The 18,989-nt window shown below is 36.9% G+C and overlaps 1 protein-coding gene across 1 annotated transcript; it reads left to right on the top strand.

Annotated features, from left to right (window-relative positions):
* The first annotated feature begins 3,579 nt into the window (after window positions 1-3,579).
* On the top strand, window positions 3,580-14,394 carry LECT2 (leukocyte cell derived chemotaxin 2). Its single transcript, XM_066272535.1, has 4 exons — window positions 3,580-3,840; window positions 7,052-7,148; window positions 8,569-8,714; window positions 13,955-14,394. Exons 1-4 carry the CDS (start codon window positions 3,771-3,773, stop codon window positions 14,119-14,121), a joined length of 480 nt encoding a protein of 159 aa, XP_066128632.1. The 5' UTR covers window positions 3,580-3,770; the 3' UTR covers window positions 14,122-14,394.
* Window positions 14,395-18,989: the final 4,595 nt, after the last annotated feature.

Genomic DNA, 18,989 nt, shown 5'->3' with positions numbered 1-18,989 from the left:
ATCATTAAAATGTCTATATTACCCAAAGCAATCTATAAATTCAATGCAATACCAATTAAAATACCAATGACGTACTTCAAAGATATAGAACACATATTTCAAAAATTTATATGGAACCAAAAGAGGACACGAATAGCCTCAGCAATCTTAAAAAAGAAGAATAAAGTGGGAGGTATCACACTTCCTGATATCAAGTTATACTACAAGGCCGTTGTAGTCAAAACAGCCTGGTACTGGCATAAGAACAGGCATACAGATCAATGGAACAGAACAGAGAACCCAGAAATAAACCCACAGTTCTATGGACAACTGATATTTGACAAAGGAGGTAAGGAAATACAATGGAGTAAAGACAGCCTCTTTAACAAATGGTGTTGGGAAAATTGGACAGCAACCTGCAAAAAAATGAAACTAGATCACCAGCTTACACCACTCACAAAAATAAACTCAAAATGGATAAAAGACTTAAATGTAGGCCGTGAAACCATAAGCATCTTAGAAGAAAACATAGGCAGTAAGCTCTCGGACATCTCTCGGAGCAATATATTTGCTGATTTATCTCCACAGGGAAGTGAAATAAAAAACAGGATAAACAAATGGGATGATATCAAACTAAAAAGTTTTTTCACAGCTAAAGACAACAAGAAAAGAATAAAAAGACAAACTACACAATGAGAGAACATATTTGACAATACGTCTGATAAGGGGTTAATAACCAAAATTTATAAAGAACTTGTAAAACTCAACACCAGGAAGACAAACAACCCAATCCAAAAATGGGCAAAAGAGATGAATAGACACTTCTCCAAAGAGGACATACAGATGGCCAATAGGCATATGAAAAAATGCTCAACATCACTAATCATTAGAGAAATGCAAATTAAAACCACAATGAGATATCACCTCACACCAGTCAGAATGGCGCTTATCAACAAAACAACACAGAATAAGTGCTGGCGAGGATGTGGAGAAAAGGGAACCCTCCTGCACTGCTGGTGGGAATGCAGACTGGTGCAGCCACTGTGGAAAACAGTATGGAGATTCCTCAAAAATCTGAAAATCGAACTGCCTTTTGACCCAGCTATCCCACTTTTAGGAATATACCCCAAGGACACCATAGAACAGCTCGAAAAGGAGAAATGCACCCGCATGTTTGTGGCAGCATTGTTCACAATAGCGAAGATCTGGAAACAGCCCAAGTGTCCGTCAGAGGACGAGTGGATTAAAAAGCTTTGGTACATATATATACTATGGAATACTACTCAGCCATAAGAAATGATGACATCGGATCATTTACAATAACATGGATGGACCTTGACAACATTATACGGAGTGAAATAAGTAAATCAGAAAAAAAAAAAACAAACTAAGATGAATCCATACATAGAAGGGACATAAAAATTAGACTCAGAGACATGAACAAGAATGTGATGGCAACAGGGGCGGGGGGTTGGGGGAGGGGGGAGGGGGTGAAGAAGGAGAGGGGGTTAGGGGAGGGGAGGGGCACAAAGAAAACCAGATAGAAGGTGACAGAAGACAATTTAACTTTGGGGGAGGGGTATACAGCACAATCAAATGTCAAAATAATCTAGAGATATTTTCTCTCAACATATGTACCCTGATTTATCAATGTCACTGCATTAAATTTAATAAAAAAAAAAGTTTAAACAACAACAACAACAACAACAACAAAAAACCCGAATAGCCAAAGCAATCCTAAAGAAAAAGAATGAAGCTGGGGCATTACAATACCTGACTTCAAACTATATTATAGGGCCACGACAATCAAAACAGCATGGTATTGGCAGAAAAATAGACACTCAGACCAATGGAACAGAATAGAAAGTCCAGAAATAAAACCACATATATATAGTCAAGTAATTTTTGATAAAGGGGTCAACAACACACAATGGAGAAAAGAAAGCCTCTTCAATAAATGATGCTGGGAAAACTGGAAAGCCACATGCAAAAGAATGAAACTGGACTACAGTTTGTCCCCCTGTACTAAAATTAACTCAAAATGGATCAAAGATCTAAACATAAGACCTGAAACAATTAAGTACATAGAAGAAGACATAGGTACTCAACTCATGGACCTGGGTTTTAAAGAGCATTTTATGAATTTGACTCCACAGGCAAGAGAAGTGAAGGCAAAAATTAATGAATGGGACTACATCAGACTAAGAAGTTTTTGCTCAGCAAGAGAAACTGATAACAAAATAAACAGAAAGCCAACTAAATGGGAAATGATATTTTCAAACAACAGCTCAGATAAGGGCCTAATATCCAAAATATACAAAGAACTTATAAAACTCAACAACAAACAAACAAACAATCCAATAAAAAAATGGGAAGAGGATATGAACAGACACTTCTCCCAGGAAGAAATACAAATGGCCAACAGATATATGAAAAGATGCTCATCTTCTTTAGTTATTAGAGAAATGCAAATCAAAACTGCAATGAGATACCACCTCACACCTGTTAGATTAGCTATTATTAGCAAGACAGGTAATAGCAAATGTTGGAGAGGCTGTGGAGAAAAAGGAACCCTCATCCACTGTTGGTGGGAATGTAAAGTAGTACAACCATTATGGAAGAAAGTATGGTGGTTCCTCAAAAAACTGAAAATAGAACTACCTTATGACCCAGCAATCCCTCTACTGGGTATATACCCCCAAAACTCAGAAACATTGATACGTAAAGACACATGCAGCCCCATGTTTATTGCAGCATTGTTCACAGTGGCCAGGACATGGAAACAACCAAAAAGCCCGTCAATAGATGACTGGATAAAGAAGATGTGGCACATATACACTATGGAATACTACTCAGCCATAAGAAATGATGTCTTCGGAACATTTACAGCAAAATGGTGGGATCTTGATAACATGATACGAAGCGAAATAAGTAAATCAGAAAAACCAGGAACTGCATTATTCCATACGTAGGTGGGACATAAAAGTGAAACTAAGAGACATTGATAAGAGTGTGGTGGTTACAGAGGGAGGGGGAAAGGGCGAGGGAAAGGGGGAGGGGGAGGGGCACAAAGAAAACAAGATAGAAGGTGATAGAGGACAATCTGACTTTGGGTGATGGGTATGCAACATAATTGAACGACAAGATAACCTGGACTTGCTATCTTTGAATATATGTATCCTGATTTATTGATGTCACCCCATTAAAAAAATAAAATTATTTTAAAAAAAAAGGAGATGCTAATACATGTTTGAAATACAAAAAAAAGTACAGAGAGCAATATAATAAATACCCACATATCCACCTCTAATCATTAACAAATTATTTTTATATTTGCTTCTGATCTTTCTATTTTTATGAAGTATTCTAGAGTTTAAACACTCTGTATTACCCCTCCACAATTCTGTTTTCCTCCCTGCTCTAAGGTAACTATTATCCTAAAGTGTCTGTGCCTATTTTCATATTTTTACTGCATCTGCAGTTATTCATGAAGCCACAACCCTGAGGGTAGTCACTCTTTACCCAGTCTTATCACTTTCTGTTAATATTTAGTCAGTGTTTCCAATAAAATTAGCTTCTTCTTCAGCTTTTATACAGCAAAAGCTTTTATATAGATCTGACATGTGAACCAAATAGCTATCTGTGGAATATTAGAATCTGAATTATCTTCGTTCTCATATTAAAGAAATGAAAAATGCAGAATTCTAAGGCTAAGTAGCTAGAACATATTTATTCAAACTTGAATATTCTTCAGAGAGAGTGTGGAGTAATTCTAATTATCAGAGGAAGAAATGCCACAGGGAAATAAAAGGCAAATGTTTCCCTCAGGAGCCCTCCTTTTGGCTGTTTTGATTTCGACTGGTAAGTCAAATATATCATTTTAGAATCTTGTCTAATTTTTACAAACTTATTTCAAGGATAGATTTCAAGTCAGTAAGAGCAGTGGTCCGCAACACCAGGGCCCTGGACCAGTACTGGTCCGTGGGCCATTTGGTACTGGTCAGCAGAGAAAAAATAAATAACTTACATTATTTCCGTTTTATTTATATTTAAGTCTGAACAATGTTTTATTTTTTAAAAATGACCAGATTCCCTCTGTTACATCCGTCTAAGACTCACTCTTGACGCTTGTCTCGGTCATGTGATACATTTATCTGTCCCACCCTAAAGGCCAGTCCGTGAAAATATTTTCTGACATTAAACCAGTCCGTGGCCCAAAAAAGGTTGGGCACCATGGAGTAAGAGCACAATCATAACAGAAAGTTGTGTATTTGGTTATTATAAATGGAATAGGAAGAATGGGGGGATTCTTAATGATTTCCACTTGAATGTTCTGGTTCTCTAATGAGGGAAACATAGAAGTGGGATGGGAAGACTTTAAGAAAAGTCTTTCAATCTTGGTCTTGAACTTAATTGGAACATAATTAGAAAATAAAACATTTGTGTAGGAATATGATTTAGAAAATTCCAGATACAGAGACTGGTATGGATTAGGACAAGGGGAACACTCTTAATAGTCACAGCGTGAGAGAAAAACGAAGATATTTACAAATTGCCTAGTAGATGCCTCAATTTCCAAGGATAAATATCAGTTGGCAAAGTGATCACATTATGTCTTGATCAAGGTATTGACTTGAAGCTTGGCTTCAATGTATGATTTGAAAGAATACTAAAGAATATGCTTAATAGCCATATTCCATACCTTTTCTTCACAGCACATATATTAATAAACAGTAAAATATTGTTAAATAAGATCAGTGATCAAACAAACAGTTCTTGTTTTTGCTTCTGTTTTTGTTTGTATTGAAGTGAAAGAATGAGTTTGCTAACTGCATCTCACTGAGAATGTTAACAATATTAAATCTGGAAATGGAATTCAATAGAATCAAGTGCTTATTATATTAAAGAGAAGTTGCACTTGAAACAAAGTTTGCACAATGCCGGGGTCCAGCCCCGGGGGGATCCAGGGGTCCCACAGGAAGAGACGGCGTCGGCGAAAATGGAGTGAGAGAGCCGAATTCTTTATTCTCTGGTTAGCATTTACTGCCAGGCATCTCTCTCAATGGCTGGTCTAACATTACTTTTTATGCACACACACTAAGTTACAATCACATGGTATTTTGAATACATCATTGTTTTAGTTTCATTATGGTTACATATTTTTAGATAACAGTTAATTCATATCTATAAGCTACAAGTCAGGTGGTAAGTTATTCAAAGTACAGTTATACAATAGTAATAATAATATTGGTACAAACTTCTAAAAGATTAGTACTAATTAATAACTCTATTTTACTCTTGTTGTGAGTCAAGGGCACAGAAAGAGATAGCAGACGAAATCATCAAGGACTAGCAGAGGACCACCGCTTGCTCAGGCAAATAGCCTTGAGTTCATGTAGTGTCCTAATTCTTTTTTCACAAGACTACAAAAGGCTTGCTGTTAAGAAACTGACATAGTATAAAGAGTAATTTTTTACTTAGAGATACACAGAGTGCACCTGCAAGATAGCTAGTAGCAACATAATATCAGAAGGCATTAGTTGTTATTGCTTCTATGGATTCTTCCATATTCCTCTTTATTATCTGAACGAAAAACCTTGGGAAAGTATATAAATTTCATGAGAATGTCTCACTGAGAAAGCCCAGTAACTGCCTTTAGTCATAAAACAAGTCTCTTAACAAAACATTCTTTACTAGCCAGCTGCACTCCTATCCAAGGCCACGCAACAGGCCACTCTACTACACTTTACCTAAGATTCTAATGTCTAGTTAAACTTTATTTATTTACTATATTCATATACTAGCTAAGTTCTAACTATATTCTTTCTAACATGATTAATAAAAAGAAATTCTCCTACAAACTTAACCCTTTATGAGGGATATCATGGCCAGCCTCTTATGTTTATGAGCCCAGTTCAAGGGGCTTACAGGCTTTTCTGTGGAACTTACACCTTCTGTCTCATTTCCAAAGAAATTACTACGAATCTACAGGGAAAGCACGGTACTATTATCCCTGTGCCACAAATAATAGCACACACCCAGAAAAGGGGGGATATAAGGCCAGATTAATTCAAAAGGTCAAAGGGGGAAGTATCGTTGTGCCTATTCTTTTTGCGGTGACTTTGTCACCCCGCAGCCATTGGTCTTCACTGCAGTGACTTTGTCACCCCGCAGCCATTGGTCTTCTCTGCTGTGACTTTGTCAATCAGCAGTTTTTGATCTTCTTCTTCTGTGACCTTGTCAGCCAGCAGTTGTGGGTCTTCTCCTGCTGTGACCTTGTCAGCCAGCAGTTGTGGGTCTTCTCCTGCTGTGACCTTGTCAGCCAGCAGTCGTGGGTCTTCTCCTGCTGTGACCTTGTCAGCCAGCAGTCGTTGATCGGCTCCCGACAGCACAAAATACACAGAGAGAACCAGCCCCCTCTTCCATGTTTTCCAAGTTACCATAACTTTTTTTTATATAATTGTTTCTACTTTCTTCCCCATCTTCTCTTCTCACTCCACCCAAGCTAAATTGGTTTGACATGTTCCTATTTTTAAGCATCTCCCTCCTCCATGTTTGCAAATATGAGAGATTTATTTAGTGTTAAATAAACTTTGCTAGTTCAGAGTTTGTTTCTTGTTTAGTTCAAATATTTTCTTGGATTTGATTATTAGGACTAATAATTAGGGAACATTTCAACATTACTTTAGAATTTCTGGAATTATTTCTTTGAGCCATGCCATGAGGTTATTTTCCTTAACTCCATGCCAAGCAATGAACAAATTCTTAAAAGCACAACTTATGCCATTTATTGGTGGATAATCTGAAACTATAATTATGGAGCTTAATGCTTATAATCAGACACACTTACAAATATTCTCTATGTCATAAATCAGATTTTTGTAGTCAGGGAAAAAGCTAATTTTACATCTGATTCTGGAGTTAAAGGAAGGCTATACCACAAACTACAGAAAGTTAGGAAAAAACAATAGTGAAAACAAGATTTTCAGAATCCACTGAAAGACTTCAAGGCAAGTGGAGATTGGAAATATGTGAGATCAGGAACTATGCTTCTAATGTTTCTCCTTTTTAGTGTGGGCTGGACCATGGGCTAATATATGTGCTGGCAAGTCTTCCAACCAGATCAGGACGTGTGATAGCCATGGCTGTGGCCAGTACACTGCCCAAAGGTATGTACTGGGCTCTTAACCTCTTTGCTTAGTGTCCTCGTTCTCTGCGTCTCCTCAAGTGCTCACGATCCTCTCCCGCTGACAGTAGGAAAACTCAGAGATGAAACCAGTCACATTATTTTCTTTGAACCTACTTCCAAGACCCCTGCTTCAAGTGTGGGCTGAATCTGGAACAAAACATGGAGCAAACACAGTGTTTTCCCTTTCAATGTTTTCACACACTGACTTATTTCACCTGGTTTTTCCAAGGTGAAAATCAAACATTACTATTCCATTTTAGAGATGAGGAACTTGAACTGAGGTACCATAGGTGCAAGGGACCTGCCTTATCCAGTTGGAGGTGGTGAAGGCTGGACTAGGCTTCAGGCTTTAGAGTCCTTTTCCATCAAACCATGGTGTTACTGCCCCAGGCTCTGGGAGCAGACCACCAGATGCTGATCCTAAACAGGCAATTTCTTCTGGACAACGAGGCACACTTGTGAATTTTTAAAAACCACTGTATCACTTTGGGAATACCTCTCTGATGAAACAGCTGTGCGTCCAATTGTATTACTGACTTCAATAGTGGAACTCTCACTTATACGGATATTGCTTTCAAAGTAACATCAAACACCTGGAAATATGCCTAAGAGATGGGGAATGTGGAAAAATGTCCTCTAAATTGTCAAAACTAAGACTCAGTTAGTTCATACCCTAAAGTTTATGCACTTGACTTATACAATAACATATTGGCTCTTCACTTGGAAACCTGTTCAATGTTACTTTACACAATCTAACAATCCTGGTGAATCTGATTTTTCAGGTAGTAGCCCATTAGATAGGAGAAGAGGCTTGTAAGACTGGGCCTAGTGACAATATTGAGGAATGTTAGAGACAACCTCAAGGAATCTCACAGTCTGGGAACATTTTGTGTTTGTGCTACATACACTTTAATAAACCCAGGCAGTATCACTCACTGTATTAAAACAGCATACATAGCAAATGATGTTTGTAATAGCTTTTGTATTGCTGAGGGAAAAATAAGACTAGGGTAACATAAGATTTTTACGATAGGTTCTCATAAAAAGACAACTCTTTCCTAAGTGGTCTATAAAATTTATTTATATGGATTGCCTCATTTCCTCAAAATGCCATATAATAATAATAGTAATAATAATATTTTTTCAAGGCTTCTTAAGTGCCAAATACTGTCTTAAATGCTTTAATCTTACTATCTTAATGCTTTAATGGTTATTATTACCTTCAGGGAGGGAGATTAAAATTGGGCAAAACAGAGTGAGAAACCTGGGACATCCCAGTATGTTCTAGCAGCTTCAATGTTTGATACCCTTGCCCAGGAACAGAGGGCTAACACTGCATTCCTGGGCAATAAGGCTCCCTGGGCAGCTCCTCAGTCTGTTCATTCTCATCCACATCCTAGAAATCACAGGCCTCACCAGGGTGTGGATGTCTTGTGCTCTGATGGATCTACTGTGTATGCGCCTTTCACTGGAATGATTGTGGGCCAGGAGAAACCTTATAAAAACAAAAATGCCATCAATAATGGTGTTCGGATATCTGGAAGAGGTAAGAGGTGGTGTATATATCCAGGACGCACACGGAGATGTTTGATGTTTATTTATTGAGTGCATATTCCATTAATAGAAGTTTCATACTTCCTTCGAGATAATCAAACCTGTAACATAACCAACACAGGCTACCAAACCAGAGCGGCTAATGCATTTCCAAGCACATTTCACCGGTTTCGGTGGAACCATCTTCTCATGCACACTCCAACTAACTCTCCAGCTGACTGAGGGCTTTCTGCGTCTGGCCCATGTGGTTTTGCTTAATGATCTATAAACAAAACCACTTTCAGCAATAATAACTATCATGAATGCTTTCATTTACTAAAATCCCACAATTGGAAAATGCTGGACTTTCTGCAAGAGTTGACTGAAATATTTACAAAGGCCTCTATAGTCTAAAGCTGGGTCTGCTGGTACTCCAAGTATTGGGTTTGTTGGTTACTTGTTTTAAATTTTTTGAGGTATAACATACACACAGAAAAGTGCACAAAGTGTCAAGTGTACAGCTCTGTGGATTTTCACAAAGTGAATATACCTATGTAATCAGCACCCAGATCAAGAAAAAACATCAGCATCCCAGAGACATTTGTGATTCCTGTTAGTAAGTATTCCCAGCAAGGGCAATCACTTTCCCACCATTAGTTTTGTTTTTGAGGAGGATATAAATAGAATTAAACAGAATTGGCCGTCTCTTTTATGGGTGCTCCATATCATGTTTGTGAGATGCATCCATATTTTTGCATATTGTTTTCATCTCTTCATTCTTATTGTTTTATATAGTATTCCATTACATGACACATCTTCATCTATTTTATCATTCCCTTCTCTAGATGGATATTTGGGTAGGATTCAGCTTTTGGTGATTATGAGAATGCTGCTATGAATTTTCTTGCACGTCTTTTAATGAACATAAATATGTATTCCTGTTGGAAGTGAGTCCAGAGCACAATTTCTTCACCAAGTAAGATGCATTTTGTAAGGGAGCCCCACATCCCTGAGGAGCTATACAGTGGCTTAGGCCTGAATGACAAGAGAAGCTGCTGCCACTAAATGGAGTCCAATTAGTAGCCAAGACTAAGGTTGGCATGGTTACCTAACAGGCAGCAGAGCTGAAGCAATAATCAGATTCATCAGAAGCACAGAGACTTGTGGCAGTCTAGTTAATCATGGTGACCCAGAATGAAACAGATGCGCAGCCTACTTAAAGCCTTACAGCTAGTACACGACTTGTGACCACGATTGGTTCCGACAGACTGGTCGTAACATGATTTGGTCGTAAGTTGAGTAGGCTATATGTACAGTACTGTGAAATGATGTTATAAAATTCTTTAAGTCATATTTTATCATAATTTTCTTTCATTATTGTTATATATCATAATTTTCTTTGTTCATTTTATACCATTTGTATCATCTCTACACCATTTTGTTTCTTATTTTTACATTCATCGGGTTTAAGTAAAACATTGCATTCCCAGTACAACTGGTTTAATATTTGCAAAGACAATTTCCTCTTGGTAGACATCTTGGGAGAGGTTTGATGAAAAATATCCAAGACACAAAACACAAATTGCTGTACCAAGTCTGGGATAACAGTTGAAATGGTGCACGCGGAGATGGTAGTGCTGCCGGAAGCTGGTCGGCACTGTTGTACGCCCAGCTGGGCAACACTTGCGTTGCCAGACACGAAGCAGTCGTGGCTAGCGATTGTGGTCGTAAAGTCAAATGGTCGTAAGTTGCATAGGTCGTAAGTCGATCAATATTAGTATTTGATTTGTATAAACAGAAGAAGTGATCTAGGTCTGACAAATAGAATTCTGACTTCAATCACCACAATAATAAGTCACAAACCACCCATCCCAATTCGCAGACTTGAGCCAGTTCAGTCCCAGAGCCCTTGAACGAAATAGAGGCCGAGGCTCTGAGAAAAGGGCTCGGTCACAGCCAAAACATTATATTATAAACTTTACTTCTAGCTATCCCCAAGGGATCTGTGGCCATTTAGCAGAATAACTGTACACTGGGGAAGGAAAAGCATTTAGGCTTTTTCAGAGATTAGTGGACACTCACTCAGAACTGATACTTATTCCTAGAGACTCAGAGGCCACTGTGGCCGACCACTCACACTAGGGATTTCTAGGCTCAGGTAATCAATGTAGTTTTTCACTAGGGTCCATCTTAGAGTGGGCCCAGTGCATCCACAAATCCATCCTGTGGTAATTTCCCCAGCTGCATAATTAAAATCAATATACTCACTGACTGGCAGAATTGGGTAGGAGGGGAAGTGCTGGGTCACCTGGTGCATGTGCATCTTCACCTTTAGTAGGTCCTGACAGTTTCCAAAATAGTAGTTACCAGCTCCGACTAGGGCTGTGTGAAAGTTTCAGCTGCTTCACACATAATACTTGGTATTATTTAGCTACCTTTGTCATTTCAGCCATTCTTATGAGTATGTAGTTATCTCATTTAGTCTTTCTTTTTTTGTATGTGACAGAGACAGAGAGAGACAGATAGGGACAGACAGGAAAAGAGAAAGATGAGAAGCATCAATTCTTCATTGCAGCACCTTATTTGTTCATTGATTGCTTTCTCATATGTGCCTTGACTGAGGGGCTACAGCAGACCGAGTGACCCCCTGCTCAAGCCAGAGACCTTGGGTCCAAGCTGGTGAGCCTTGCTCAAACCAGATGAGCCTGCACTCAAGCTGGGACCTTGCGGTTTTGAACCTGGGTCCTTTGTGTCCCAGTCCAATGCTCTATCCACTGCATCACTGCCTGGTCAGGCTCATTTGGTCTTAATTTGCATTTCCCTAATGGCTAATAAAATTGAGCACTTTTTCATATTTATTGATAACATGGATATTGCCTTTTATAATGTGCCATTTCAAGTATTTTGCCCTGTTTTTCTTGCCTTTTTCTTATTGGTGTGCAGGAGTTTTTTGTATATCTTGTCTCCCACTTTATAGATTGTTTTCCACTTTTTTAATGTTTCTTTCAATAAATAAAAATTCTTGTTTCTAATGCAACCTGACTTAGGAATCTTTCCCTAAATTGTTAACACATTGTTTTTTAACCTAAGACACATTTTCCCACTATGAAGTCATAAAGATATTCTCTCTGTTTTCATTTTCAAGCTTCATTGCTTCATCTTTCATATTTAGACTTATAATCAACCTGGAATTGTATAAGGAATGATATAGGGATCATTTCCCCTATATTGACATCTAATTGACTCGATACCATTAACTTGACAAGATCATTTTTCCCCTTACTACACTTAAGTATCTTTTGTCATAAATCAGGCTCTGAATATATGTAGGTCATTCTCTGGTCTTTCTATTGTGTTTCATCAGTCATTTGTCAATCTTCCACAAACACCACACTGACTTAACTACTACTGCTTTAAAATATTACATCTTGAGATCTGATAGTATAACTCCTCCAACTTTGTTCTTCTTTCAGATTGCCTTGGTAATTCTTGGTCTTCTGTATTTCCAAATTATAGAATCAGTTTGTCAATTTCCACCAAAAAGCCTGCTGGGACTTTGACTGGATTTTTACTGATTATAAAGATCATATTGAGAAGAACTGCTATCTTTAAAGCAATGAGTCCTCCAATCAATGAACATGTTATATTCTCCCTGTATTTAGGTCTTCTTGCAATATTATATTAATAGTTGTTGAGTTGGTTTTCATTGTAGGATCTTGTTTATATATGTATATAAGACACACCTTATTGATTTTGTTTAGATCTTCTATGGTAGTACTATCTAATAGGAGTATAATTAAAGCGACTTAAGTAATTTTAAATTTTCTAGGAGTCACATAACGTAAAAAGAAATAAACTTAATTTTATTATATTATATTTAACCCAGTATCTACAGAACATTTTCATTTCAAAATGCAACTAATAGAAAAATTATTATTACCTTTTTTAGGTACTGACTTCAAAATCCAGTGTGTATCTAGTACTTAGAGCACATCTAATTCAGACTAGCTGCATTTCAAGTGCTAACTGGCCACATGTAGCTAGTGGCTATCATGTTAAATGTCACAATTCTGTCACTTATGTTTTCTGTCTACTTGACCTGTTTTTAATTATATATGCTGAAGCTTTTTTGTTTTGTTTTAAGTGAGAAGAGGGGAGAAAGTAAGACAGTCTCCTATATGCACCCTGACTGGGATACACCTGGCAACCCCCATCTGGGGCCAATGCTAGAATCAACCAAGCTATTCTCAGTGCCTGGGGCTGACACTCAAACCAATCAAGTCACTGGCTGCAAGAGGGGAAGAGAGGGAAAGGGAGGAGAAGAGAAGCAAATGGTCACTTCTCTTGTGTGCCCTGAATTGGAATCAAATCCAGGATGTTCATATACTTGGCTGATATTCTATTGACTGAGCCAACCAGCCAGGGCTGTGCTGAAGTCTTTTATTATGAGTGGGTTTCCATCTATTTCTCCTTGTACCTCCTGAAGTCTCTGTTTTATATAGATGGTTTCTGTGTTATTTAGAGCATGGATAATTGCCACTGTGGCATCTTCATTGGATTTCACATCATAAATTGGCCTCCTTCATCTTGTTTTAGTGATTTTAGGCCTCAATTCCACTCTCTGGTAACAGAATCATAACACCTGCTTTCCTTTTTGCTTCCACTTTCTTGGCAATATTTGTCCAGCTCTTAAGTTTTAGCCTTTTTCAAATATTGTGGGGTTTTTTTTAAGATGGTATGTAATTGGGTTTTTCTTTTCAAGTCAGTAGGAAAATCTACTTAATAGATGAGTTAACTTTATAGATAGAACAAATATTTGTTCTGAACATTGTCATATTATAATTATAGTATTATATTAACTCAGTTTTTCAACTTGGTCTGTAACTTTTCTTTTGGTATTTAGAAAGATTTGTGTTCTGTGCCAGTTATTCCCACTTTTCCTTGTCTTTCAAGTCTAACAGTTTAATTATTATATCTTAGAGTTGACATTATTCTGGGTCAATTTTCTCAGCTACTTAAGTGTTTTTCTGATATTATTTAATGCCTTAATTAAACTTCTAATTAAATCTATTCTTCCTTGGGAATCTTGCTATTTTTGTCTTTATTCCTGATGTCATTTCACCATTTTCTTCTCCTCCCTCATTGAGTTCAATCAACTCTTTCTTTTTCTTTCTCCCATTTCTGTTATTTTTTTGTTTAAATTTCTGATACAAGGCTAATACCCAGATAATAATTTTATTTCTTTTCTTTTAGGTTTCTGTATTAAAATGTTCTACATTAAACCAATTAAATATAAAGGTTCTATCAAGAAAGGAGAAAAACTGGGAACTCTACTGCCCTTGCAGAAGGTTTATCCTGGCATACAATCCCATGTACATATTGAAAACTGTGACTTGAGCAATCCCACTGTGTACCTATAAATGAAAGGCAAACAACTAGATCATCTACATAGAAAGCCGTCTTCTTAAAACTTGAATGCATATCCTGCTATGAAATCTGTGTTCAAATAGAAACATAAGTGCCAAGAAGAAAGCAGTATTTGGATTTCAACCCACTGCCACTCTCTGATCTTTCATAACCTATGATTATCTGGGGTGGTGTTTTCTTTTTTCTTAACTTTTTTTTCTTTCTGTCTTTTGTAAAAATTTTTTAGTACTAAACACACAGAATTAATAAACAAAAATTCAAGCTTGTCCAGACTGCATTTTTAATGATTCTAAAACTAGATTTCTGCTTAAAAACAAACAAAAAAAGCCTAAAGCTGTTTTTTAACATATAAGAATAGAGGGTTGTACAATGCTAGATGTACATACACATTTAATAAATACCAACTGAATTGGAGATTTCTTCTGAGTTAGGGTTGTGGAGAACTTTAGCAATATCCTAAGGTTTGTCAAATTGGTTGGATCATGAGCTGTTTGCATGGGTAAAACAGAATTCGCTGGTCTTTATAGCCACAGATTCCTACATTCTATATAATTGGTAGATCTTCTAGGTAATGGATAATGGCAGTTTAAGAAAATATGTAACATTCTTGATTTCAGCACAATTGCATTACAAGGAGAGGGAAGAGAACCAGAAAGAGGTCTAAACTGAAGTAGCTGATGAAACTAGTCACTCAGCCTCATCTACCCATATGCATATCATAGCTGCTTCTTTCTACACATCATTGCATTATTCTCTCCTGGTTATACTGGCGATAGGAAAGGACCACTCAGACAAATTTAAGTTACTATCAATATTGTAGCTTTACAGTTGGGAGATAATTTCAGGAGTATTAATTATTAAGAATTATATGTTATAGATGTAACAGGACTTGCAGATGGGTGGCCAGGAAAATGTTAATGATGGTTCTCAGAGAGTGTTCAGTCTATACAACACATACCAGTCATATATACTACTCTCTACTGTGTAATAACATCTTCTCCAAAGCTAGCAAATTAAGAATTTAATTTTTGGTTATAAAAAAACTATAACCAGCACTGTCTGGTTTGATAATCTATCATATTCATCCCCTTAGGGCCAAATAACTTTAGGTTGCTTCTAAAAATTACATTTATTTTCAAAAGACAAAGGTTGTGCTCCCATTGAGAACACAAAAAAGGAAATAGCACACAAACTTTAAAAGCAATTTTTAAAGAGCTCTAAAATGTTTGAACAATGAAATACATGCCTAGCCTTCAAAATAATCAACCTTCTGAGTGTTTTAAAAAACTAGACTCATTACCTGGAATGAAGAGCTTCCCCAAGGTAGAGCAAGAATGTGGCCTTCTGCCTAGCATTCCACAAGCACTCTCATATCTGTTGAATGGAAATGCAAACTTTAGACTAAAGGACTTCTTTCCTACAAAGAACTAGAATACAGCGCCCTCTGGTGCGTCGTATCAGAGGTGTTTAAGAAATCTTTTTTTCTTTCAGGTTTGTGTCAAAATGTTCAGCGTAAAGTATTGCAAGGGTTCAAATGACAGAGAAGTAATAGTACTAAATCTTCCTCAATGAAAGTGATTATAATATATGCTTAAAAATTGTGGTGTCAAGTATAAGGGTCACTGACAGTAAATAATGTGAACAAAATCAATTTTTATTTTGAAAATGTTTTTAAGGTTCTGCAGGAAAGTAATTTAATGGAAATATAAGATAAGTGGACAATTTAAAGGACCAGGCCTATAAAGGGGAGAATTCTTATATTCTTGTGACATTTATCACTTTTAGTGACATACTGACAGCAATACATATAACTTTAAAAGCTGCCCATCTCCCTAGTAGTTAGCACAATACAAATGATCCCAGGAAGGTTCATAAGGAAGGATAAATAAAAATATGGGAATCGTATTTTTGTATCTCTTCAGTACAACCTATAAGAGAACTTCTCCCGTTCTATTTACATTTTGCATACATTATCCCAACTTTTCCAGAATCCTTTAACAAACTCAAAAACACAAGTTTAACAAGAACAGGTTTACTTACACAACTAAAATATCATATTTTTTAAAGCCTAAAGCTCAAACTCTTCCATTTATCTAGAATCCTTTAATCTTAGGTAAATAGAACTTTCCATGGACTTCCACAATAAATGGTGATATTTTCATTAAACGAAGCATCAAGAATACTCCAGTTTCTCATCTTTTTTGGTTGTCCTAAAACTGTTTGCTCTTCAATTTATCAACCCAGTAAGAACACCCAGGGTCATTTAATTGAACTGATGAGCTTTACTCTGTTTTGCTCTAAGAGTCATTCTAGTGCTCAGCTAACCAGGTTCAATGACTGGGGCATTCAAGACCACCATTTAGAGCTGCAACATTTCATCAATGTAAAGCAGGCCACTTGTGCTCATTCTCTCTCTTTGCTGGTGGCTACAGAGATAAATTCCCTCATGACCTTCCCCCACCACCAGTCCCTCTCTCTTCATTATCCTCAGTGCAGTGGTTCTCAAAGTGTGTGCCAGAGTGCACTGTTGCACCCTAGATTTCCAGGTGCTCCCTATGGTATTCCAGAGAAATATGTGCCTGTTGGGGACCAAAAAACCAACAGGGTTTTTGGAGTTTAGATTCTTGGGGGACAGAGGTGTGGAGAACTGGCTGTAAGCTGACAGTCTGCCCAACCCCCACCTCACTTACCTGATTAGGTTGCAAAAGGCTATTAAGCTGTAGTGCTGGATTGTTTACACTACCCCCCATGTTCCCCGGAAAGACTGGAGGCAAGTTTTTCTATTCTTTGTTTGATGCAAAGTTAAGATGATATGTATGGTAGGGGTTTTCTGCACTCAACACAATTAAGAGTAAAAACAGAGAAATTCTTCAATGTATTGATGAGGAAATGAGAGTTTGCTTTTCAAAATATATACCCAAACATTGAAGAAATCGCTAGCACACATCAGGCTCATGTTTCTCATTAAACACGAGAATGAAAACACTTAACACATTTGCACCGGGACCTGCTGAATTTACTAAATCTTACTAAGAATGTATCTACATATATAAAGAGATAACTTTTTTGTCTTTTTTATTTTTTAACCCCTTTTTTACGAATTCTAAAAAGCATAACAAAAAAAAGTAACATAAAAATGTGTTTTAATGTCAGAATAAATTTAATTTTCTTATATTTATTTAATTACCATAAAAGCACACTTGGACTTTATATTTTTTCTTTAATATTTTACTTAATTATTATAACATATTTCTCAGAAATTTGTACATAGTGCGCCTACAATTATTTATAGGATTTTAAATGTGCCCTGACTTCAAAAAATTTGAGAACCACAGCTCTAGTGCAAATGTCACTGGCATTCTATCACCTTACCATTCAGGTATGTATACCTTCATACCAGGTGAGAATGGACATTTGTGTCTTCAGTATTTCTACTGTCCTTTGTGCTCTCTCTTCCTGAAGTCCTGTCCTACCAGCTCAGGAAGGGGAGATTCCGGAGGAAGGAGAGCATTTCCCTGTTCTTGGCAGCCCAGGTTGTTCACCTTGGGGCAGGTGAATCTGCTTGAAAATAATCACCATTTTCATCCTCCCATCACTGTACAGTACAAAACTTGGTTCAAGTGTCACCTGAGAACTCTGATCTCCACCAGTCTGACCCCTGTCTCAGGTATGCCATTTCCTTTTTGTTTGTCCTGTTAGTCCAATCAGACTTCCCAGTCCCTACGTGCTGCTTTGGCGCTCTAGGAGAGAGCAGAAATCTTAAGGTATGGCTGGTATAATCTGCAAGAGTAACAAATGTCTTTAAGAAATTGGTTTTATTTTTCAGCCAGTTCTATCAGCTCCACTTTCATTTATTTAATGTGTACTAATGCACCACAGACTGCTTTGCAAATTTTGAACTCACAGGTGAATAAAATGAGATGCTGTTCTTATAGAACTCACAATAACAAAGAATGTGGTACAGTGGTAAGAATGTATGCTTAAGTACAATTTCTAAACAAAGGGTTAGAAAATGTGTTATTTTTTAAAATCAGCACTTACAAGTCACAATGTATGCTAATTTCCTAATCGGTGAGAACATTAAGAATGTTTTCTTAATTTAAAAATATTTGAAACTGAAAAATAATAAACATATTCTAATTTTCTTTTCAATTTCAAATTGACTTCTTTGAAAGAAATTTAAGATATTGGGGGGAACAAGTTTGAAAAAGAAAGTACTTAAGTAAAATGTATTGAATGCCTACTATGGTGTATTATACAGTGAGAAAAACCCAAGTGTGGTCTTACACTGTGCAATGGGATAAGGAGATAATCATGTAAGTAAATGGCAAATTCCAATAGTGACAAGCGCCACAAAGGGAAGTCACAGAGTCTGAGTCGTGGAGGCTTCCCTGAGGAAAAGCCATCTAAAGGACCAGAAAGAGAAGCAGAGCAAAAGGGAAGGGGAAGCCTGATAGAAAGGAAATGAGGGGAAAGTGTGGAGAAACCAGATCTTGTGGGTCATTTTAAAGCTACATCTTCAACCTAAAGTCAATACATAGCCATTAAAGAGTTTTGCTGTTACTGATTAAATCATAAGTTCACTCTGCAAAGGATCTGGCATCATTTCAGATGCATAGTAATAGGTATATAAACACTAATTCGCTCCCAAACACACAATGCACAATTTACTTTTTTCTCTTAGTAGTATAGCTAATCAATTAACAATCACAGTATCTTCATAAAATGAATTAGCATTATTTAATTCTAGTCTAGTATCAATTTTCTCTCAAATTAATAAAATAGAGTTCCAAGTGTACTGGAAATTAAAAGTGTGTATTAAATCATAATATCTTATATAGTGCTATAAATGAAATATAAT

Source organism: Saccopteryx bilineata, chromosome 4 (assembly GCF_036850765.1).
Source record: "Saccopteryx bilineata isolate mSacBil1 chromosome 4, mSacBil1_pri_phased_curated, whole genome shotgun sequence".
NCBI classification, from domain to species: domain Eukaryota; kingdom Metazoa; phylum Chordata; class Mammalia; order Chiroptera; family Emballonuridae; genus Saccopteryx; species Saccopteryx bilineata.
This window is presented reverse-complemented; position numbering and strand designations above follow the sequence as displayed.

Coding starts and splice junctions, on each gene's coding strand:
- LECT2 (XM_066272535.1), top strand. CDS start 3,771: ATGCCACAGGGAAATAAAAGGCAAATGTTTCCCTCAGGAGCCCTCCTT. Junction 3,841..7,051: donor GGCTGTTTTGATTTCGACTG/GTAAGTCAAATA, acceptor TCTCCTTTTTAG/TGTGGGCTGGACCATGGGCT. Junction 7,149..8,568: donor GGCCAGTACACTGCCCAAAG/GTATGTACTGGG, acceptor TCCACATCCTAG/AAATCACAGGCCTCACCAGG.